Raw genomic sequence first — 24374 nt, forward strand, 5'->3', positions numbered from 1 at the left:
TGGGAGGTTGTATTATAGATAAGGGAAGAGACCGAGAAAGTCACTATCTTCAGCACCAGAAGTTGGTAAGAGGAGGACTCATTTGGCAAAAGTTGTAGGGCAGTGGTGAACAAAATGCAGTCCATTGGCTTCTGGGTGGACCCTGGACCTGATTTCCAGAATTAAGGAACACCTTTATGTTTGGGAAGTCTCAGTCCAGAGATTGTCAGCCTGCACAGCACTTCTTTTTTGCTCTTAGCCAAGTGCCCTCCACAGTGCTTCAGCATGCTACTGACGAGGTGTAGCCCATGGAGAAGCTCACATGAGTGGCTTTGCTAAGTCAAGTCTGGAAAGTGGATATGTCTGAGGTTGGCCACATTTTTTTTTTTTTTTTTTTGGAGACAGAGTCTCGCTCTGTCGCCCAGGCTGGAGTTTAATGGTGTGATCTCGGCTCACTGCAACCTCTACCTCCTGGGTTCAAGCGATTCTTCTGCCTCAGCCTCCAGAGTAGCTGGAACAGCAGGTGTGTGCCACCATGCCTGGCTAATTTTTGTATTTTTAGTAGAGATAGGGTTTCACCATATTGGCCAGGTTGGTCTCAAACTCCTGACCTCATGATCTGCCTGCCTCGATGCTGGGATTACAGGCATGAGCCACTGTGCCCGGCCAAGTTTGGTTTTATTAAATAAAATTTAAATTTGTACTGTGCTGCTTAGAAAAGGTGTGTGGTTGATATCTTCAGTTTTGAAATAAGAGCATTTTTTGTTGAAAACATTGCTACTGCTGTTGTTTGCAATGGGGGAAAATCCCTTTATAGGACCCAACACAAAGAGATTTCATTAAGTAAGCCAATTTTTCCAAATAACTAAGTTATTAGGTTGAAGTGAGCCAGATTCACAAATGCCCTGTTCAGCCGCACATTTGCTCAAAAGTTGCAGCATTATAATTCAATAGTGCATTCTAGCTGTGTTATTTCTGAAGTTAACAAAACAAAACTTCAGTGTTGGGAAGATAATAAAATAATGTTTCAGCACATTTGCAGATACTGTTATTATTAGAAGTATGAAATGTAATTACCAGATCAACCATTCTAGGTTCCAATAAATTGACACTCTCAAATTTTCTAACAGATAAAACTAACCTCTGATGATTTTCCTCTCAAGTCATGAGATAAACTGTTGCTTTCTGGTTGATTATTTTTTATTGTGAAAACGTTAAATATACAAAAAAGTACAGAATATAATAAATACCCATATTTAACAAATGCTAGTAGCATTTTACCATATTCACCTCAGATTTTTTTTAAAAAAAAGAAATAAAGCATTATAAATATAGTTGAAGCCCAAAGGTGACTTCTCTTCTGAAGGTAGTTTGTGTTTCTTTTACTTACCCATATGTTTATAGCCTAACTCCATGTGCATTTATTCCTAAACAGTATATACTGTTTCTTCATTTTAACTGCTGTATAGTGTTCCATTTTATGAACATGCCACAGTTTATCCCCATTAGACCATGCTTATTTTCAGTTTTTCTTACTATTTAAAAACATTACAATGAATGTGTTTGTGCATATGTTCACGAATTTCTCTAGAATAGAAACCTAGACACGTAGTTATTAAGTTGTCTGATGTGAACATTTTCACCTTTAATTGCTCTCCAAAGTGGTTATAATAACTTACACATGCAGTGAATTAGTTGTCAACCATGTGTAGAATTGGTACTGTCTGAGGGAAGGAAACTAATATCTCATTACTCCGAGCAGTCATTTTATAAAAGTTTAAATGTTTTCAGTATAAGAAACTTTCATTGAAGTTTTCAGTTTTTCTCCCTATGTCTCACAGATCAAATTGAAGTAAAAATTACTGTAATAAAAAGTGCTCATTAAAAACAAAAACTCAAAGTTTAGAAAATTAAATGTATTCTATTCAAATACATACAAAGCCATACAAAAGTACAAAAATATTAGAAGTATATTAAGGTCTAGATGAGTGAACCATACACAGAACAAACCAAATAAATATTGAGTGAATTGTTCATATTGTTCAAATGAATTGTTTAAATGAACAATTCACTCAATATTTATTTGGTTTGCTCCGTGTATGGCTCACTCTTCCTTTCGTCTAGACCTCTTTACACCCTGATTTCCAGACCAGGCAAATTGCGTTTCCATCTTTAGCAGGCTCTTGACTGATATTTGCCATCACTGAACACAGGAAGTTCCTCTGAGGCATCTGCCACTTCCCTGGTTGGTGACTAAAGTGCAGGTGCAGAATCAGCACATCTGCACAAGCAAGCAGAGGGACTATGGCTGGGACTCATGCAATCAGCCTCTTCTTCCTCTAGCCAGAGCAACTTAAGTTTTGAGACTCTCTCCTTTTCCTTGATTCCTTTGGCTATTCAGAAGTTGAGAGGTCTAACTGGCTATCTAGCCCCCATTCCTAAATTTTGAGCTAGTTTCTACACACAGGTCAATTTGTGGATTTGGGGGTTGTTGATTCCTTAGTCTGTAAGTACTTTTCTTTGTTCTTTACAGAACTGTAAAAGCAGTAAAAATGGGTCTGCTTTGTGTATACTATCTCTCTCTTGTGCTAATACAGGTTGAATATACCATATCTGAAACTTTAAAATCCAAAGCTTCTAAAGAGAGTGCCAACATGGCTCTCAAAACAAATGCTCATTGGAGCATTTTAGATTTTAGATTTTCAGATTTTTGGATTAGGGAAGATAAACAGGTATGTATACTGCAAATATTCCAAAATCTGAAAGAAAAAATCCAAAATTTGAAACAATTCCAAAATACCCAAGCACTTTAGTTAACCCAAACTTGCATTTCTTTAGTGAGTAACACCCCTTTACTCAAGGTCTTGCATTCCCTATAACTGTGGAACACCAGCCTCGAAGAGAGTGGAAGAGAATGTCCTTGTGTTTGTGTTCACTTATAATCCAACAATAACAAAAATAAGTTAGCAATATACAGCTGAGAAAAAGTAAGACAGATTAGTCGGACAACCCAATTAATGGTGAGTCTGGGGAGCATGAGGGTAGTGTGTCCTGTGGAGCTCTCTTGAGCTAGAGAGGCAACTCCCTCAGCATTCAATCAGGGCTTGTCACTCATGCCTGCATTGGTGCTGCACAGTGGGAAGAATGCTCCTGTCTTGGCTGCTATCCCTGGAGGGGATTTCGGAATGTACGCTCTGAATGGCAGTCCTGGAAGACAGTGGCTCTCGACTTTCACAGAACAGCAATCTTTGGCCCTCAAGTTATTCTTAAGCAGGTTCCTTTTAACAGCTCTGGTGCAGGACAAACTCGGTTGTGTGTCAGTTGCTGAGGTAGGAGTGTGGGTATCTTGGAGTCCTCCATGGTTGTCACAGAATGTTATCAACAGTGCTGTCGTGGAACCAAGATTCTAAAGGTGACTATGCGAGATTCTTTGAACTCCTTGCCTGTGTGTGTTGAAGAATAAGGGCGTGGCGCCATTTCATTTCCAAAATTCTTCAATCTGCAAATGCAGAATTTCACTAGTCATGAAAATGGACTCCTATGGTGTCCTGTGGAACTCAGAGTGAGTTTGTTTAGAGAGTCGAGCAAACAGTTTCAGTAATCTGAGTAAATAGTCTCTGATGTGTATCTCACATCTGAGAATCCACAAGGAGCTGTCCATTCCGGCTACCACCAGCCCAGTGGACTCCCGAGGGACATATAGCAGTAGAGACGTGCTAGGCCGATGCACACCCTTTGTTACAGCATTCCTTAGAACTGTGGCTTCCTGCCCTGGAGCAGTGGAGTACTAATAACCTCAAGCAAAACTAGTATAAAGGTTTATTTTGATTGCTAGCTCTGAACAATTGGAGGTGGATGCCTAGAGCACTTTGAGAAGCATTCAGAGGTTATGAATGGTTTCAGTAAGAAATAGGGCCAGGTGCCCTGGCTCACTGCTGTAATCCTAGCACTTTGGGAGGCCAAGGCGGATCATATGAGGTCAGGAGTTCAAGACCAGCCTGGCCAACATGGTGAAAACCCATCTCTACTAAAAATACAAAATTAGCTGGGCATGGTGGTGTGTGCCTGTAATTCTAGCTACTTGGGAGGCTAAGGCACAAAAATTGCTTGAACCCGGGAGGTGGAGGTTGCAGTGAGCTGAGATCGTACCACTGCACTCTAGCCTTTTTTTTTTCTCAAAAAAAAAAAAAAGAAAAATAGCATCTGCCATGACGTATGATGGAGAATGTGGCAAATATTTGCTATCTCTGTCTTTGAAGGGTCCTCTTGCCACTAGATTATGGTCAAATTCAAGTAGCATATTCCATGCTGTCTTTCCCTTTTTTTTTTTTTTTCTATCTCCAGTAATGGGTATAAGCAAGCTGTCTTTCCCTTGAGCTTCTCTCTAGTTCTCCGCAGACTCTCCAAGTGGGATGGCCCATACTTTGACAGAAAGACTGCCCTGAGGCTGCGTGACTTCACCAACTCCAGCTCCAGGTGATAGGATTATGAAAGACATCAATATGGAAGGAAATGGCCCCTTTAGAAGATATATCAAAGAGGAACAGAAAACACTTTTCCTGTGTCTTTCCTATATGTATTTATTTTTTAACTAATAGCTCCAGCATACTTAATAGTATTGAATCATTTCATTCTTGGTGTATTTCAGAATTTCTCCTCTTTGAAAAGTAGGAAGAAGCTTTGAGCTTCAGTATAAGTTAGAACGTGCCACTAATACTTATAATTTAAGGTTCTCAAAATTCCTTACACATTAGGAACCTGGTAATTTGTGGCACTAGAAATGGGTTAGAGTAGAGAGTCTACCAAAGAATACCACCCTTAAGTTACAGTGTCTTAAATTCTGTTATTCTTCAGTATGGTACAGAGCAACATTGATTTGTGCAGTATCTTTTTATCTGTCCCCATTTGTTTTCTCAATTTCTAAGAGGTTCTTCACTATGTCTCCATATAGAGATGTTTCCTACATAGTGGTATCTTCTGACTAGTGCTTTTCTTTTTCTTTTGCCAAAAATGCCATCATTAATTCAGGGGTACATTGTAGAGTTTATGATGGCCTCTGACTCTCCTCGGGGACAGTTAACGTTGCATTAGCAATTTTTTCTCATTCTGAGGACGCATCCCTGAATGGAATTTGCCTTTATGTGCTTACTGTTACCCCTGATTCTCCTATTAGCTTAATTACTGTTTTCCAAAGGGTCCTCTCTTGTTATAGCCTTGTGTTAAACATTATATTGCAAATCATAAACACACTTTGATTGTTTTCCCAAGGGCTGGTTACAGAACATCAAAACCTGCTTTATGACATTCTGAAAGGTGGGTCTCATAGCCCAAATGTGGTAGCAAGATGTGAGGCAGCAAAGGCCATTGACACCACTGATTGAATTTGCACACTACATAAGGGTTTAGCGATGTGTGTCCAAGTACGTTAATTTACAAACCAACCGAACCACATTGTACCTGGGTCTGTAGCACTTCATGGTGACGTGGATCAAAGATTTGGCTCTTAACAAGCTATGTAGGAATCATTTGTTTTATGTCATTGCCACTCTTGTGTCATAGGCACAGTGCCTGCCGGCAGGAGATTATGAAGTTGTATCACTTCTGAAAATAATAATTGGAGAATATTTCTTTTTCTTTGCCATGAAAATGAGGGGGAGTTGTCATATAAATTGGTTTCAGATGTTGGAGTTGTACTGATTGAGAGTTTTAGGCTTCAGTCATATGCCATGCTGTGAAGTGCTTTGCCAAAGTAATGACTTGTTAAAATAAATAAAGTAAGTGTCTCATAGTTTGGGAAGTAGACTGTAGAATCTCAGTTCTTAGTTCTAGGTAAAAGTTGTGGCTGCTTTCTTAGATATACCAGGTGCACATAAAACACATTCCCTCACAACTCCTCTAACAACCCCCCAACTCCTTGTAAAGTCAGCTGAGGCTCGTTCAGGAAAGAAGAGAGTGTTGGAGCAGAGGGCTCCTGAACTCTTAGGGAAATGCAGTGATACTGTTGCTTTTCTCTTTGCTGCTCTTCCCCACAGGGTGACTAGGTCTCTGTAAAGTGGCACTCTTTTCTTGCTTTTCTGGGGTGTGTGATTCTGGGGAGAACAAAAATAACAGCTGTGTGCTATTTCATTCAGGTCATTCAGAAAACTTCGATGATTTTTACCAGTGTAAATAAAGTTTGTGATATTGGAAAATATTAATGTAACATTTTATACTATCAAGAAAATGTCCCAAAGGATTTTTCCCAGTGGAGTTCAGGAATGCTTGCACTGTATCTTTACCTTGAAGTTAGAAGATCCATTGATAAAAACTAGGTCTTAGTAGAAAAGGAAGGAGAATTAATGATACTTGACTGTTTTTTTTTTTTTTTAACATGATGAGAAGAGAGAGTGAAGAGTTTAAATAGGCCTACTTCTTTGTAGCTATATTTGCAAAGACTTAGAACCTATTGTCAGAGTAAACTTGGAATCTCAGAACATCTCAACTCTAAAGTTTAGAAATGTGTAAGTCTAGGATCTGCTAAGTCTGTATCATATTCATGGACAACTCTCAAGGAGAGCAGGGAAGTTTGTTCTTTTATTCACGTATTCCAACACCTAGAACAGTGCTTAGCTCATTATTTAATAGAATTCAATAAATATTTGTTGGATAAGTAAAGGAATGAGAAGGAAAGCAAATACCTTTTTGGATTCCATTCAGCATTGTAGATATGAGTTTAGTGAAAACAATTCTGCTCCTGTCCTGCCCTTGAGAAGCCCTGTGTTTAGCAGTATAGTATTAATGCTGCCACAGAGTTTGGCTCTCTACACAAGTATTTAGATTTTAAAATGCTGTCGTGTCTTTGGGAGATTTAGTACACTGCATGTTACTGTAACACGGCACCTAGCTCTAGACCAAACTGTTAGGGAGCAGCGGTTGAGTATAGCCTCTTTTCTGGCTGGAGGGTCTACCTTCACTGAGTTCACAGCTTTCTTTTTTTTTTTTTAATCAATAGTGCAGAAAAACTTAGTAATATACCAGATACTTAACCAACAAATTCCTGAGGGGGATAGAAGACCAAGTGCTCCCTTCCAAGGGAGATGGAATGGTCAGGAGCCAGTGGTCTCAAGTATGAGACTCAGTGATGCACAGATAGAAACCATGTTATACAGCCTAGGTAGGGCAACAGAAATAGACAGAATTGAGGTAAAATGGTCAGAATCGGGTAGATGTTCTTGAGCGAGAACTCTGGGAAAGCCTGGGCATTTAGGTAATTTAGATGTGAGGAGCCTGGAGTAGTGTTAGTCAAGCAGTGTGGCTTCTGCATTGTACCTTTATAGATTGTGTTTTCTTCAACCAGGATATACTAGTCATGCATCTTTTATTTTGCTAAGCTACAGTTATTGCAAAATGGAGTAAATATCAGACAGACTAAATATCCTGTCTATAGCACTCTTCAGAGTCATCTCTACTTTTGTCTCAAGCTTATTTCACAAATCTGTAAATCATTTTTTAAAAAATCTGATGGTACTTCCAGTGATTCTTATCCACTGAAATGCAAATTGAGTCTGATACAATTAAATGTTGCCCTCTTGGCCAGTTTTGCATCTGTTTGTAAACTCTTTCCAACATCATGATGTCTACTCTTTGGGTTCTCCTTTGAACCAGTTGTAATATCTTCCTAGGTCTCTCATTTATTAGCAAGTTTGGTAAACTATTTGACATGAATTCATGTCATGCTTTTAAAAAAATTATTCTTTACCAGTACAGAATTTTAAACTTAGAGAATTGATAAAGAGGGAGCTAACTGATTCTAAGTGATCTGAAGTCTTTAAGTATATTTTATTTTTGAGTACGTGATACGGTAGCAAGAGGCTTTCTCTGGGCAAACGTGGCATTTTGTATTGGCTCAAGTAGTCTTTCTACCTGCATAAGCCAGAAAAAAGGAAGGAGCAGAGCCCTGGGGGTCAGAGGAGGTATCAGGCTTCATATGCATATATAGAAGACATTCCTATGATAGGTGAATGGATGGATATACAGGTGAATAGCAGAGATAGCAAGAGTCATCTAGAGGTGTGAAAAACAACTTAAATGTCCCCCAAATTTCTAGGCAGCTGGCAAGTCACGGTCCTATTCATGGATTTTCAATTTTGTTAACTTGGATTTATGTTTTAGAGGTGAAGTATCCTCCATGTTATAATAAGAAAACCCACTTTGCTGTTTAGTTTGTGGCCAACTTTGTTAAAATATGAACACTTTACAAAGCAAAGACTATACATGTTTCCCTCCACTTAATGAGATGTGTCTTTTATGCTAAGCCATAAATGTTATCTGTGAGGGCTATCAGGAGAGTGAGAGCTTGTTCTGTTTCTTCTTGGAGAGACATTTTGTATAGAAATCTTCCCTCTCAGAGTTTGTCTAGAATTGTGAATGACTAATACAAATATGTGTAAAAAGTCATTTTTCAGGAGCTTAGTTATGTTTGTTAAAGTTATCCTTGCAAATAATGGACATGAGGGTATGATGAACTTATGGAAAATTGGAGATTTGTTTATTAATTGGGGAAGATAAACTTGCGTTATACAGCCAGTAAAGAATTTCTGGCTTGTTAAAGGGAAGGTTTGGGGAGGATATAATCACTTTATTCAAATTGTTTAAATATTTGCTAGGTCATTGTTCATAGGAGAGATTAGACTTACTCCATGCAATTCCCATGGACCAAACTAAGGCTTGAAGTTACAAGGAAACATCTGTCAATTCAGTGTCGGGTGAATTTTTTAACAGTTCATGGGAGTGCTAGGTCCAAAAGATTATGGATCTCTGGAAGCCTTCTCAAGAGCAGATGATGGATCTCCTGCTGGTAACCCTATAAGGGACCCCTGTGAGAGGAAATTCAGCCCAGGTTGTCTCTAGGGTCAAAGACCAGGTATATAATCCTATGATGGCTTTGCTTAAAAGCATGCACATGTTTCATTAAAACATTAGGAAAAACGGAGAAGAAGGTTTACTCTTTCTTCCATGACTTGCATTGTTATTGCAAGTCATCATTCATTCTTACCGGAAAAATGACTGACATTCTGAGGCTTAGGAGGAGGTGTTGGATTTCCTGGCAGATGAAGAAGCCACTGTTCTGTAATCATTCTTTGTGTGGGCCCAAGCGGATTTTGGCAACAGATGTACTTGATATATAATTGTGGCAGTAGCCAAAAAATGTAACCAGGATTGGCAGTCCCAGGGACCACATGGCTATCTTGAAATGTGACAGCACAGGAATTATTTTCTGAAATCAACTACCCTTCTTCTGGTGAGCTTCAGATGTAGAATCTAGTTTTGCCCACCACCAGGGGTTAAAGTTAGGTATCGGAGGGAGTGAGGAAAGCAACGCTATGCAAACTCCAAGTTTTAAATCTCCTACTACTTTTTTGCTCTCAAAAGGAAGACCAAGATGGAAAGAGTTGGGGGCAAATATCAGGATTTAAAGGGCCTAATGATGCTATGCTGTTTTCAAAAACTAGGATTAAATGTAGATTCAGGGATCAGGGAGCTTGGCAAGAAGGTACACTTCACAGGCATGGTAGGTCACTGCTTCTCTAGAAAAAGTTGAGGTTAATGGGCAAATACCAAACACTTTATGAGCTTATCTTAATTTATAGCTGTGGCTGCTTGATGCATGAAATATAGTTGGTGACCAAGTTAGGGTTTTGATATAATCCAGCCCTCTTGAGAGCCAAGCTTAATCTAGCACACAGGGGTTGACAAACTATGGTCCATGGGCTAATCTGGCCAGTCACCTGTTTTTGTAAATAAAGTGTTATTGAATTGTGGCATTGCCTGTTCATTCAAGTGTTCTCTGTGGCTGATTTGGCACTAGACAGCTGCAGAGTTGAATAGTTACAACAGACTGTGTGGTGTGCAAAGCCTAAAATATTTCCTTCTGGCTCTTTATAAGAAAAGTTCGCGACCCTTGGTTGTTTCAGGTTGTTCCATACTTTATCATAGCCATCTTTGAGAAGATGCTGTGTATACTGTTAGGAGCCAGAGGGGGAAGTTAGCAGAAATTATTAGCAAGGCTGCCCACAAATATTTTTACATCTTCCATACTCTCTGCTCCTCTTTCCCTGTTGCTTGGACCTGGTCTTATGTTGGCACCTATTTTCTGACTTAAAAGTTCTTTTAGATGCCACACATCATGGAGACATAACCTCACAGAAAAAACTATTTTGACCTATCTGCCCTTTTCTGCTAGGTTTCTATATAAATTTTAGGTGTAGAGTGAATTTATTTAATATTCGTTGTGTTCATTACTGTATGAGATTGGACCAGTGATACCTAAAATAGTAGTGACAAATTTTTTCCTTTTATTTATTTATTTTTTAATCTGAGAAAGGGTCTTGCTCTGTTGCCCAGGCTAGAGTGCAGTGGTGCGATCTTGGCTTACTGCAACCTCTGCCTCCCTAGTTCAAGCGATTTTCATGCCTCAGCCTCCTGAGTAGCTGGGATTACAGGCATGTGCCACCATGCCCAGCTTTTTTTTGTTTTTTAGTAGAGATGGGGTTTAACCGTTTTGGCCAGGCTGGTATCAGTCTGCTAGCTTCAAGTGATCCACCCACCTCAGCCTCCCAAAGTGCTGATATTACAGGTGTGAGCCACTGTGCCTGGCCAGTAGTAACAAATTAATGAACATGGTGACTGTTTTGCTTATGAACAATGGATAGAATTTTTTGACTCTATATATGATTACATTTAACTTGAAGTTTCTAATGGCATGTTCTTTGCAAACAGAACAGGTTTTTATTAGTAATTATTTGCCTTTCCCCTGTAATGAAAATGATCACAATAAAATTTACTTTGTGTCATACTGAAATAGTACTGTTCTGCTGTTGACATTCATTTGGTTAAACCTTAGTATATCTCCACTGTATTTGAGATGATAGTATTATTATACATTGCTAGAAGAGTTTCAGCCAGTCTAGACAGTTAAAGAGTGTGTCTTTCTTCCTTGACAAATATTATCTAAGAAGCTCCTTGATTCGTAACAGCACACATAGAGATTTATGGCTTTAGCTGGCCAAATGAATGTTGCTTCAGCCTGTGATTTGTGGTCTAGTGAACAACCGCAGAGCATGTCCTTAACAATTGATTGACCTTTTGCATAGCTTATTTTGGGCCTTACCAAAAGCATCTTAAATTGGAAAACAACAAAAACTCCACCAATACTTACGTATTATTATTTTTGTTTAGGAAATGATCCTATTAAGAAAGTGGTGTCCTGTGCTAATTTCAGAAGAAGTTATTCTTCCTTAAAGACTTAATTTTCTAACTGTATTTGAGTCTCATTTACATCAACAAAAGACTTCAGCTGCTACCAAGAAATTGTCACACAAATTTCTAAATATATGAGCGTAGAAATTTACAAAAGTTTAGTATGCTTTGGGTACACAAATTTTGTCCCAAATCAGAGTTTCTCTCTGCATAAACAGCTGATACTGAGATTATGGTGAGTTTTAAAAATAGAAATCCAGTAAGAGAAGACAATTAGTAGAGAAATGTTTTAAATTATTTGCTGTGGGAGGTGGAGGGGTGCCCTAGGAGTGGACGACAGAGACATTCCAGATGCCGAAGGGTCTTGATGCATTCCATGTCACCCTGAGCATCAGAAAAAGCAAAGCTCTTGTTCTAACGATGCATAATGCTTTAGAACTTACTTCTATTTTAAATGTAAAAATAGCATATGTTCTTCGTAAAACAAAAATTTGCACTGTATAGAAGTTTGTAAGTTAAAAAAAAAAAAAAAAAAACCTTCCCTTCTGCTATCCAAAAGTAGTCATTGTTAAGTTTTATTTATATTTCTGGAAATGTTTTTGTGTAGTACATACATATTTTTCCCTACAGATGGGAAAGATGATACTCTGAAGCATTCTGTCCCCAACAATATATTTGCTTGTTTTTTCTTTATTGTGTGTGAGATAGGATCTTGCTATGTCACCCTGGCTAGTGAACTCCTAGGCTCAAGCAATCCTCCCGCCTCAGCCTCCTGAGTAGCTAGGGCTACAGGCATGTGTCAACAAGCCTGGCTAATTGTTTTTTCCTTTTTTTTTTTTTTGGAGAGAGATGGGGTCTTGCTATGTTGTCCAGACTGATCTTGAACTCCTGGCCTCAAGGGATCCTCCCACCTTGGTTTCCCAGAGTACCAGGATTACAGGTGTTAGTCACTGCACCCAGCCCCTCTCTATAGATTTGCTCCCCTTTGGTATAATCCATTAATTCAAACAGCACTGTAGTGGAAAATTTTCATGATTATATATCTGTGCAAGTGTGAACATGTAATTATAGGCTAAATTCCTGAATGTAAACTTACAGGATCAAAGGCTATATGGATTTTAAATGTGAACAGTTACTACCAAAATTTACTTCCAAATTGGTTGCCGTGATGTTTACAGTTCCAGTTACAAGGACACTGAATGGCCATAACTGGAGACTCTGGAACAGTATCATTATCATCAGAGCTAGCATTTATTGAGCATGTTTTGTGTGTACTCTTCCCAGTGCTTGCTTTATTTGTATTAACTTTTTAAGTTCTCACAAATATGCTATGAGGAGGGAGGCACCTGTTTTACAGATAAGGAAACTAAAACTGAGTCACAAAGAGGTTACTTAAGAGCAACATAGCTAATGAGTGACTTAGGATTCAAGTGCTACTTGTGGTGAGAGAAGTGGATCACAGTCATCTTGGAGGTGATAGAGATGATAGTGAAGTCCTCTGTGAGCGAGAGAACTAAGAAACAATGCAAAATTCATTCTTACAGGCAAAGTGATGTTGAGAAACATAAATGCATCCTTGTACATTTAAAGAGGATGGGAAAGGATCTCAGAATTTTTTCCTAGCCACTGACCAGAAATTTGGAATGAAAAATGTGCTATTTGGAAATGAGGTGAAACTTGAAAGACAGTATATTTCTTTATATTTTAAAAGAGTTGTATATTAAAAAAAAAAAAAAGTCGTTGTTGAAGGTACTTTGTACTGTACAAGTCCTCTTTTCTAGCAAAAGGCTCTCCCATCCACAGAATTTGGGATAATGGGAACAAAGTATACAATCTAGAAAAGAGATTAAAACAGTGGTCACTGCAGGCTGAGAGCAAAGGCAAAGTATCAAGGTGAGTTGCATCCAGCAGGAAATCTTGTCCATAAATATTCTCTTATAGGTGTCTGTCAACCTTCTAAGGAAACAGGGAGAGTTGGATTACAGAAATAATAAAATTAGCGTTCAGATCCCTCCGTATCCTCTGGCCAAAGACAATTGCATTCATCTCCTCCTGGCTTATGCTTCTACAGAGCTACAGACCCTTAGCCGCCTCACAAAGTAGGAGGAGAGAGAGTTTTAGTTCAGAGATGGGAGTTTCACATGCTCCTGCAGCACACATATGCATGCAGGGACCAGTATTGTACAGGGGAAACTGGAGATGCATTGCCCAAATGAAGAACTCTCAGGTTCACCCCCCAGTGATAGCAGTTAGTATATTTACAAGAAACTTTCACATACTTTAGCTTGTTTGGTTTTCTCAGAGCAGATGCATGTGAAATAAAAATGAAGCTTTCTTCCCCTTATTTTGAGGGCAGTATCTACATGTGCTGTTAATCTATTTGCATTATTAAAACATTTCCTAACTGTAAAGATTTCTCTCTATGTACCAATCTTCAATTTCAAGAATGATCTCTGTTCTGTAACTGTTAAATATTAAGCCTACAACAGACAGGCTCTCGTGGACCTCAGACAAGGGCCTTGATTTTGTTTTAGTTTTGGAAATTTGCCCTACTTTGGGGGAATGGAGAGATCTGGCACCTTCTACTTCGTTTTATAGGTTCAAATACCATTGAATGTCACTGTGAGTTTTGGCTTGTTAAATACATTGGTGAGAGTGGGGTTTTGCTAATTTGGATACTCCCTTTTAAGAGGAAAGAAAGGTTTAGCATTTATACTACCACTCTAGCTATTTTATTAACATGTTAAATTATAATCAAGGCCTGTTTCTAAAGAGTCATCAGATTTCCTAAACGTTTTGAAACTATGGGAGTGTAATCCAGTCCGACTTCAAAGCCTCTGCTGTAGCCTTAGTCCCCATCGTCTGGCTTGTTCAATCTCCAGATGAAATTCACACAACTGCCTGGGTTGAGATATCAGTTACTGCCAGCTTTTAAGGCACTGTAAGCAATAGTTACTTTACCCCCTTGTTGTGACTACTTAAAAAATCGTTTTGAAATTACGTTTCTTTTAATCCACCTGTGTAGACCTGTCTGGAAAGATTTGCTTACAGAAAGTTTTTTTTTTCTTTTAGGTATAATATAGGACTGAAATTAAATGCCCCACCTTGAAACCACTCTCCTGAGGGTTGGGATTCTGACATCAGGATATAGAGCTCTACTAAAAGAGTTGTTAAAACATAATAGGTAGTCACTACTTCCTTATAAGACAGCAGCTGTGTGTACCTGGCACAGCATCTTCTCCACTGGGATGGGATATCAATTGTATTCAGGTGCTTTTTGAATGTGAAGCTAAAGAACCAAAATTTTCCTTTTTAGGTCTGTTTAATCACACAAGTAACTCACACCCACATAGATGTGTAAACATGCATAGACATTCCTTACTACAGTGCCATCATCTGCTGGGCTCAGTGCTCAGGTGGAGCAGAGGCCACAGCCAACTGATAACTGATTTTTTTTTTTTTTTTTTTTTTTTTGAGATTTGACTTGAGGTTGACACAGATCTCCCATCCACAGAAGCCCAGGGGGGCTTAGGGGCTGGCTCCAGTTCACCCTGCTCTATAAGAGGCAAGACTGGCTGAGACAGTTTAGGAGTGGGTGCCTGAATTTGTTGGATTTCAGTTCTCTTCCACCAAAACTATTGAGCTGTCACAGCATGAGGGCTGTGCCTGAGACTAATGTGAGTTCATTTTACTGCCTTCCATTCAGTGTCGGCTTTAGCCTTCTGCCTCTTCATCTGAAGCAGCACTTAATTTTTGCCACATCAAGTGAAACCCTTCTTCAAGTTTTTATTGTCTGCTGGAGTCTGAATACACTAACTGAAAAAGTCTGGTAAATAACTGGCTGAATCCTATGGTCACCTTTAAGGCAAGTTTCCTTCTCTCATGGATTCCATCCAGATGTGTAGTCTAACAGAACTATCCAGTGTAACATAGCCCCCTGAAGAAATAACAACTTTACACCACTTAAATTCTTCTGATCCACGCTTCAGAAAATGTCCCCTTATCACACCTAACTCAGACTTCAGCACTCTCTGTGGAAACTGAGCTGGGAAGACCACCCTAGTCAAGTAGGCAGTCCAATCATTTAAAGCCAACATTTGAAAATAAATATGTTCTACCTTCGTGTCTTCTAAAGGCTTGAATGGGTCATTGTCTGGGTGCTCTGGAAGTCGGATTGTTTCTGGGTGCTATGTGTTTATGTTGGGTGATATGTCACTTTTTCCCCCCTTTTTAGGAACAAGAAGAAAACAAGGGAGCTACAAGTTGGCCTGAATTCTACATTGATCAACTCAATTCCATGGCTGCTGTAAGTAGACTTTTATGTTCTTTGACATGCTGTTTAAAATGCAAGCATAGTACAAAGTACACAGTTGCACAATAAATTCGATTGAGTATGACCTATCAAATATCATTACCTTTCCATCCTAAACATTCATTGCTGAAGAAAGGAAAAGCGGGTAGGAGGGGTACTTGGCAAAGTGATTTTTCCAGTATGTTTTAAATAAAATCAGCACACACTAAAATATAATTGAGTTTAATGTTGTAAGTGGAAATGTAGTCTGAAATCTGGCTTGTGTTCAACTTTAACTTGCAATTGCTCTTACCAGTCACTCAGAGCTTTGTTATGGCAGCACTATTTTAAAAGTTAATACCATTTTTAATAATATGATTAAGCAATTTCTTAAGTATATTCCTCCCATTCTCTTTCTTACTGAGAACTTGGTTATTCCCTGGCTTCTTGATTTTACAGTGGACCAAGTGCTCTTTTACTCATATAATAGGTCAGGAATTCATGAAGTAAGTGGTGTAATGAAAAGGCATCATAATAATATTGCTGAGATGTCCTTGGAGAATCTTAATACATGGATTTTGGGATCAGTAATTGCTTAAAATATTGTCTCAATGTCTAAAATATGAATTCTGATTGTATGGATGTCTGTGATGTCAGCATTGCCAGCAGCTTGAGGGGCACCTATTCATCACAGCTAAAATTCACAGCAGAAAATAAGTCATCAACCTTTGAGCCTCTGTAGCTTAAATCTCATTCTGGTTGATAAGAACTGGAGCTTGCCCGCAGTGGAATGCAGTCTTTCTCAGTGGGCACACTCATGATTTTAAGAGTCAATCTGTTATGTTCAACTTTGTGTTTATAACATGCAAGCAGATGATAGCTTCTAGAACACTTTCTTCTACCTCCTTCCTGCCTTCTCTCTTTATGGAGAATAAATTTCTTATCACTCAAACATTTTAAATGATGTCATAACATTTTCCTCCTGCTGGAATAGTTAAAAACTGATTAGAATATGTGAGTCATTCACAACGTTTACCAACTTTTAGAGGTCTTGACTTTTAGTAACTTCCTCTTTTTTAGCTTTTTTTCTTAGAAGATGCTTCTTTTGCTGTCATACAATGAATAATAAACAGCCTGGTTATTATGAACAGGGCTGTGTAAATTATAGAAGAAACTATGTAAGTTTTTTCCGAAGGATTTCTAGTCTAAAAGCGTAGCAGAAATGAACAGAAAATAACCACCAAATCCTTCTTCTTCAAAACATCTCACACAACGCCAAAGATGAGAAAAGGGTGATCTCAGCATTTGTATGAATATGCTAACAGAGCATAAGATTTGTGATGACCACCAGGGATTTTCTGTACATCTGCCTAAGCAATAATAATTTGGAGCCATTTATATTTCCTGCCTGGAAAGGCGATTTTCTAAATTATTGCTCCTGGCTATTAGGAAAAAAAGAATTGTTTCTCCTTCTAATTAAATCTGCATTGTTTGATATCTAACAAGAGACGTTGCTTATTTGTTAATGAATTCTTTTCTATAAATGGAGAAATACTAAGTACTGTATGGATTTTTCCTTTCTTCAAGTATAGGACAATTAGATTAATTTGTCCTTTAGCGACATCATCCCTGCCTCGTCTGGAGTAGACCTGGTTCATTTGTGTCCGGCAGGGCCAGTGATGTGCCAACATGTGGGTAGCCCTTCTCTAGGAGCCTCCTCTCTCCTCCATCCAGGTTCTTGGACAATTCTTTGCCACATTCTTGAGTGATCTACATTTTAACTACTGTGTGTTTGGTTCCTAATCCAAAAGCCTTCCCAAGAGCACCACAAGTCTATTAAATTGTCAGTGACTTTGCTGTTCTTTTTGTGTCAAACACCTAAGAAAGTTTTCTAATGTTCCTTTTAGGACTGAGGCAGCATCTTTCCAGGGTCAAAGGTAAAAGGTATTAATAGTCCATGAATTAATGGGGCCTCGAAAATCCTGCATACTTCAGGGAATAAGGAGATCTGATGAGACCAGAAACCCTGTGCTAGGTTTTCTGTTTTTCTCAACATTGTGATTGCCACCACCTTCTTGCATAGTTCTGGCTAATCCCTCTGATGTCCATACTGGAGAATTCTTGGTAACACACAGCAGAAATCCTGAGATATTGTCTTTGGGCAGTAGAAAGGTACAAAAGTCCTCCAAATCCTTTCATGGCCTAGGGCATTCTTGAAAAACATTCTTGAATGTTTTTCCACATTGTCATCACCCATTGTCTGTAGAATCAGCAGCAACTACTGCTTTGGAGTGTGCCTCACATGACAGGCGGGATAACAGGCGCTTTACATGTTTGAGGTCCCACCAGCATCCTATGCTGTAAGTGCTACTTATAGATAAGGAGTCTGAGACTCCAGAAAGGTTACCTTGTCCAAGGTTATCTAATTAGGAGGTAGTCATCTAATTGGGAATTGAAACCTATCAGTCTGAGCCCAAAGACTCCTTTCCAATTTACCTCTCACTAACTCAGTTTTTGAAACCCTATGGCATGTGAAAGAGGTCTGGTTATCCCACCTTCTCCCCACCCCCAGGCCTAGCAAGACTGACTTTTCTGAAATGGGACAGGCATCTGTTTTCTTTAATGCCTCAAGAGTCTGATAAACAGTCCAGGTTGAGAACTGCAGTACTTACTAGTCTGTGAAGCCAGCCTTTTGTGGAACAAGTTCAGTTACTTTATGTAAGCCTCATTACAAGAATGCTTTGTTCTTTAAAGGACCCCTGAGTGATCTGTTGACTTTTAAAGAGTGAAAAATAGTATAATAAAAGAGTGCAGCCTAACAGGTTCGAGGACCTGGGCTTTCTTTATGTGTGGCTTCTCCATGCTTTCTTAAGGAGGAAGACTGCGAGGTGAAGTTCACTATGCTTAGTGGGCTGGCTTATTGATTTCCCACCAAAGAAATGATTCAATCAGGAGCTAAGTTCCAGACTCCCAGCAGGAATGATTTCTGGGCCACATTTGTCCATATCTGTCAGACCCATGTGTTCCAATGTATACCTTAGCAGCTTCAACAGAAAGATCCTCTGCAAGAATGTACTTTGTCCTTTGCCTGCTTCTCATGTGAGCAGGTATTGAGTAAGCACATAGAGCATTCAAAGAAGCTTCCACAAAGCCTGTATCTACTAGATATTTGGCATAGTAGTCATCTTCAGAAATGTAGGCATCTATCTCCCTTATGTACTGAAAGTTGCAAATTAAACCTTCTTCCCAAATGTGAGGCTTGAAAGCTTGAAACTTCATATAAATTATTTTGTTTTTAAAAGTCACATTTAGAGCAAGTTCAGCTATATGTCCTCAGTTACGTCAACCCAATAAATATAATCTCAGACCCAAGTCTAAATATATCACACATAGAAAATGTTGTAGTCTCTTCTGTTTTGAGAGAAAGTTATATGTTCCCTATACAGTATTGGGAAAGGAAGTTCCAATTTAATTTTCTTTGACATTTCATAAATCTCCCAACTCTAGTATGGAAAGACTTAATATAGTCAGCTGCTATTCAAATGTTCCACCCTCTCCAAAATTTCTGAAAGGATACATACATGCATTTTTATTTGTACTTGTGGCCCACAATAAAATGTGTAGTCTTTAATTTGGGGATAGTTTTGTGTCATTAAGCTTAGGAACAAGGAATGATATTCATAAAAGGCTTGATTCTGAGCTACAGATTCCAAGTGATTGCATAAGAGTCCAAACGAGTTCAGCTGTGTCATTGGAGATTAAACGTTCTTGGCTGGATTTGTGTGAATTTTCCAGGGGATGGGTCTCAGGGAGCTTTGGGGAATTCATTGGCTGTTTCTGCACACAACTTCCTTCCTCATCATCCCCTGGTGACAGCTGTCCAGGAGCGTTGCCATAAATGATACTGATGTATTTTATTTATTTTTCTTTGACCTTTACCCTTCTCATTATGAAATCATATTTAGGTTTTAGTTAACATTTAGTTACTTAATGCTGATACTATTGATTGTCACCCTTGATGATTTATGATCCTGAAAGAAAAGCCGTGACTGGATCATTGAGACCCATGGATATGAGTCAAGCTTTTCTTTTTCAATATAGTCACTCCAATCTATTTCCTAGCCAAGCATTTCTGTCAGAATCTGTAATAGGTAAAAAGATTGAAACTAGACAAGCGTGTGTTCAGAATAGGATGAAGAACAGGGACTGGGAGCTCCATGGTGGAGGTTCCTGGAGTCATAAGATTGGGGGTACTTTAGTACAGCCAGATGATAACAGAGTGAAAGGGAATGGAGTCATCAGATTGGGGGTACTTTAGTACAACCAGCTGATCACTGAGTGAAAGGGAATGGAAAGGACTAGACACCTTACTGGCATTCACAATTTTATAATAACTGCAATCTTACATAGAACCTTACTCTCATGGCATCAGCATTGCCTAGAAATGTGTCAGGAATGCAACATCTCAAACCTCACCCCAAACCAGGCTCAAACCAGACATACCATACCAGGCTCCACATTTTAAGACTATCCTCAGGTGATTTTCAAATCCACATTAAAGTTTGAGAAGGACTGCTCTAGCAGATCCCTGCGTAGAAACACACACACACACACAGTCACACACTCACACTCACACTCTGAATTCTAAGTGATGGTGAACCATTTCTAGAAGTTAAGCATTTACTGTGAAGGAATTGTCTATCCTAGTAATAGCTCCAATTTAATTGTTCTTCTTAAAAAATAATTTGACGTAACAAAATCCCTTTGTTCTTGATTACACTTTTTGGCTGAGGAATAGGAATGGTAGTATGGGGGGACTGCTGCCCACCTCCTCTTTTTGATAATGTGATAATTGCTCAGACTCTGGGACTTGAGATTTGCAGAACTTGAAATTGTGACCTTGCATCCCACATGTCATACATCTCCCATCTTTTGAACCCACCAAATTGGGTGTTCCCTGAAAATTTTACAGCTTGCCATTCTTGAACTAGGATCAATATGAATAATTTTTCATATTTCACTATATTACTCAGATGTAATTGCCAGAATGTTGTATTCAACTACAGGTTCAATCTTATTTCTATCAAATACAAATAGCAGTATCTACATCAAAGTATAACTGTAGAATAGTTATACAAACATTTGGGCAACATAGTCTCTACTAAGATTTCTAAACTTTTCCTTAAAGCTTTATTTAGAATTTGAAGGACCTAGCTTACTTGATTATAGATTTATTATTTATATTTAAAGTGATAGTAACAAATAATCTTAGTTTTATCTTGTTTGTACTGTAATTAAAAAATAGAATTTGAAGAAGTGACTTCTGTTTTCTTTGCACAGAGAAAATCTCTGCTGGCTTTAGAGAAGGAAGAAGAAGAAGAGAGAAGTAAAACTATAGAGAGTTTGAAGACAGCACTGAGGACAAAACCAATGAGGTAATTTTCTCCTGGTTAGCATGTTTTTTTTCTCTCCTTTTTCCCTCCTTTTTTCTGCAGTAGTCAAACCTTCTAGTAAGTCTTAAGTTAAAACCATAAAATTAAACCATGAGTAACATACTTTAATCATTAACGTTTAATAAAATTATTTTCTTCTGTTCAAAGATATACAGGCAGCCACTAGGATGGCTAAAATAAAAAAGACAGAGACTTTAACAGTGGCAAATTAGTAGGCAGGAATGTAGAAAAATTGGAACCCTCATTCATTGCTGCTAGGAATGTAAAATGGTGAAGCCACTTTGGAAAGGATTTTAACAGTTTCTCAGAATTTTAAATATAGTGTTGCCATATGACTCAGTAATTCTACTCCTAAGAATATAACCAAGGGAAATGAAGACATGTCCCCCAAAAACATGTATGCAAATGTTCATATCATTATTCCTGATAGCCAAGAAGTGGAAACAACCATGTATCCATCAGCCAATGAAATGATAAATTAAATGTCATATATCCACAAAATGGAAGATAATTTGGCTACAAAAATAGGAATGGAGTGCTGATACATGTTACACATGAAATAACCTTGAAATATGCTAAGTGGAAGAAGCCAGTAACAAAGGAGACCACATACTGTATGATTCTATTTATACGAAATGCCCGGAATAGGCCAATCCATAGAAACAGAAAGTAGATTAGTGGTTGCCAGGAGCTGAGGAAGTGGGGAAAATGTTCTCTTTGGGTGATTAAACTGTTCTAAAATTAGATAGTGTTGATGGTCACACAGCTCTGTGAATATACTAAAAACTACTGAATTATACAATTTAAAAGGGTGAATTTTATGGCATGAATTATTTCTCAATACAACTAATTTTTTTAAGATGGGTAGACTTTCTGGCAATAGTGATTCATTTCCTCTCTGATAATCAGCTTCTATGTTGCGCCTCCTGCACTTTCATTTTCCTTTCATGCCTCTAGGATTTGGTGAGGTGTTGAGGTTCTTATATGTACATTTCATGAGCACAGGTGCTATGAATGAAGCCAGCTGGTTTAATGAGCTTGGCTATAGCTGGGTCATGTGGTTGGGTGAAAAGCCTAGAAAATAAAGATTCCCTTTCTTTATTTGACTATAAAATGGAAACTAAGAAAAGTCTGATTCATGAAAAATGTTGTGTAATTATATGACTGAGATCTAGACTATCCTATCAGCGTTTCTCTCAGTATGTTCTGCATTCTCAGATGTTAATCAATATCCAAGGCTAAATAATTTTGGAAAATTTGTCACATAAACAGTTATGTTACTTCTGAGCTTTTCAGTGGCTTTAATATGTACACGTGTACTGTGAGTTATTCTCATTGATTAGCTCAACATTAAGTGTAAGAAATATTAATAAAATTAATATACAACAAAGTATTGCTTTATTATTGTATTCCATGTACATGGAATAATGAGATTCCATGTAGCATGTCATACAAGAGAATAGTTTTTTAATAACATTTTTGGGATATAGATTATCATTTGTTCGACAAGCAAATATTTTGGAATGTAAGGAAGCTCTTGACTTTCATTAATAGGGCGTTTAGGTCAGTGATCAGCACTTAAAAGTGCATCAGCAGTCAACATAAAAGCGCATGGCTGGACGTTGTCACTCACTATCCCAGCTACTTGCAAGCCTGAGACAGGAGGTTTGCTTGAGGCCAGGAGTTCAAGACCAGTCTGGGCAAAACAGCAAGTCTCCGTCCCTAAAGAAAATTAAAAAGAAAAAATTGACTGAGAATGGTGTCATGTACCTGTAGTCCCAGCTACTTGGGAGGCTGGGATGGAAGGATCACTTGAGCTCAGGAGTTCAAGGCTGCAGTGAGCTATGACAGAGGAAGACCCTGTCTCTCTTAAAAACAAAACGGGGGGCGGGGTGGGGTATTGGAACTGTATGCTAAATAACACAGAATCCGCAGATGATTTTAACCTAAGACAAGATATGTATTCTGAGTATTCTCTTGCTTTTTTATGAGCATATGATCTGTTATTTGGTTCTTTGTACTTGTTGAGATGTGTTTATCACAAATGGAGGGTTTTGGGTTTTTTTTTCACACTTTTGGTTGGACCTGACCGTTGGGTCTGTGCCAAGGAAGAGGCAGAGCATTAAAAAGACTTCATCGGTGTAAGCCTTTTGGCACTTCAGGAACTAAATCTTACTTCCCCCACCCTCCAGACTTTTCTATTAGGGGCTATTATAAAACCCCAAAGGGACTTAAGTGTGGTATACTTCTCTTCACGACAGGTTTGTAACCAGATTCATCGACTTGGATGGCCTGTCATGTATCCTCAACTTTCTAAAGACCATGGACTATGAGACATCAGAGTCTCGAATACATACTTCTCTCATTGGCTGCATAAAGGCACTAATGAACAACTCTCAAGGTCGGGCTCATGTCCTGGCTCATTCTGAGAGTATTAATGTAATTGCTCAGAGTCTGAGCACAGAGAACATTAAAACAAAGGTGGCCGTGCTGGAAATCTTGGGCGCCGTGTGCCTGGTTCCTGGGGGCCACAAGAAGGTTCTGCAGGCCATGCTGCACTACCAGAAATATGCCAGTGAAAGGACCCGCTTTCAGGTGGGTGCTCCCTTGGCCTTCTTCACTCACCCCTTCTTTAAAGTCTGCTCAAACACATGCTTTTCCTGTCCCTGAAGGGGGAACATTACTTGAGAACATTACATTTCCCCCTGTGGTGATTACTCACAGTGTGACTTCAAATATTCCCTTCTTCTTAGATTTAAGAACCAGAGAATAGAGTGTATTTTCCATAGTTGATCAATCTGGAGCTTTAAATTTGCAGAACTTGAAATCGTGGCCTTGCATCCTACATGTCATACAGCTCACACCTTTTGAACCCACCAAATTTGGTGTTCCCTGAAAATATTACAGCTTGTCATTCTTGAATTAGGATCAGTATGAATAATTTTTCGTATTTCAGTATATTACTCAAATATAAAAAGCAAGCAGAGGTAATGAACCAAAGGCTTTTGTATACGTATATGTAGAATTTTGTAAAAATTTTGAAATCAGAGTTTTTAGGACTATTCTTAAGGGGGGAAAAGGGTGGCTTTCTATGGGTCAGTGTAATCCAGACTAAACACAAGATTTGAAAAGTTAACTTTTGAGTATAAAAAAATTCATAAAATGAGCATAAGGTTAGTAATGTTTCAGTCCTTTGTTTTTATATTTATATTTTTGATAGACGTTAATTAACGACTTGGATAAAAGCACTGGGCGGTATCGAGATGAAGTGAGTCTCAAGACTGCAATCATGTCCTTCATTAATGCGGTGCTCAGCCAAGGAGCAGGAGTGGTAAGAACCTTCTACTGTAAATTAAAAATCTATTAGTAAAGAATAATTTATAAAAAGTGCTTATTATTTAGTCTAAAAACCA

General features: G+C 38.5%; 1 protein-coding gene across 2 annotated transcripts in view; it reads left to right on the forward strand.

Annotated features, from left to right (window-relative positions):
* Nucleotides 1-24374, forward strand: part of DAAM1 (dishevelled associated activator of morphogenesis 1) — a 186814-nt gene that overhangs the window by 113283 nt on the left and 49157 nt on the right. For both annotated transcript variants that reach the window (XM_012442281.3, XM_012442283.3), the window contains exons 4-7: nt 15452-15523; nt 20849-20943; nt 23223-23556; nt 24182-24292. In XM_012442281.3, coding sequence (XP_012297704.1) covers nt 15452-15523; nt 20849-20943; nt 23223-23556; nt 24182-24292 — 612 coding nt within the window. The remainder of the gene's footprint in view (nt 1-15451; nt 15524-20848; nt 20944-23222; nt 23557-24181; nt 24293-24374) is intronic.

Source organism: Aotus nancymaae, unplaced genomic scaffold (assembly GCF_030222135.1).
Source record: "Aotus nancymaae isolate 86718 unplaced genomic scaffold, 86718_ANA_hifiasm-v0.15.2.pri h1tg000062l, whole genome shotgun sequence".
NCBI lineage: Eukaryota > Metazoa > Chordata > Mammalia > Primates > Aotidae > Aotus > Aotus nancymaae.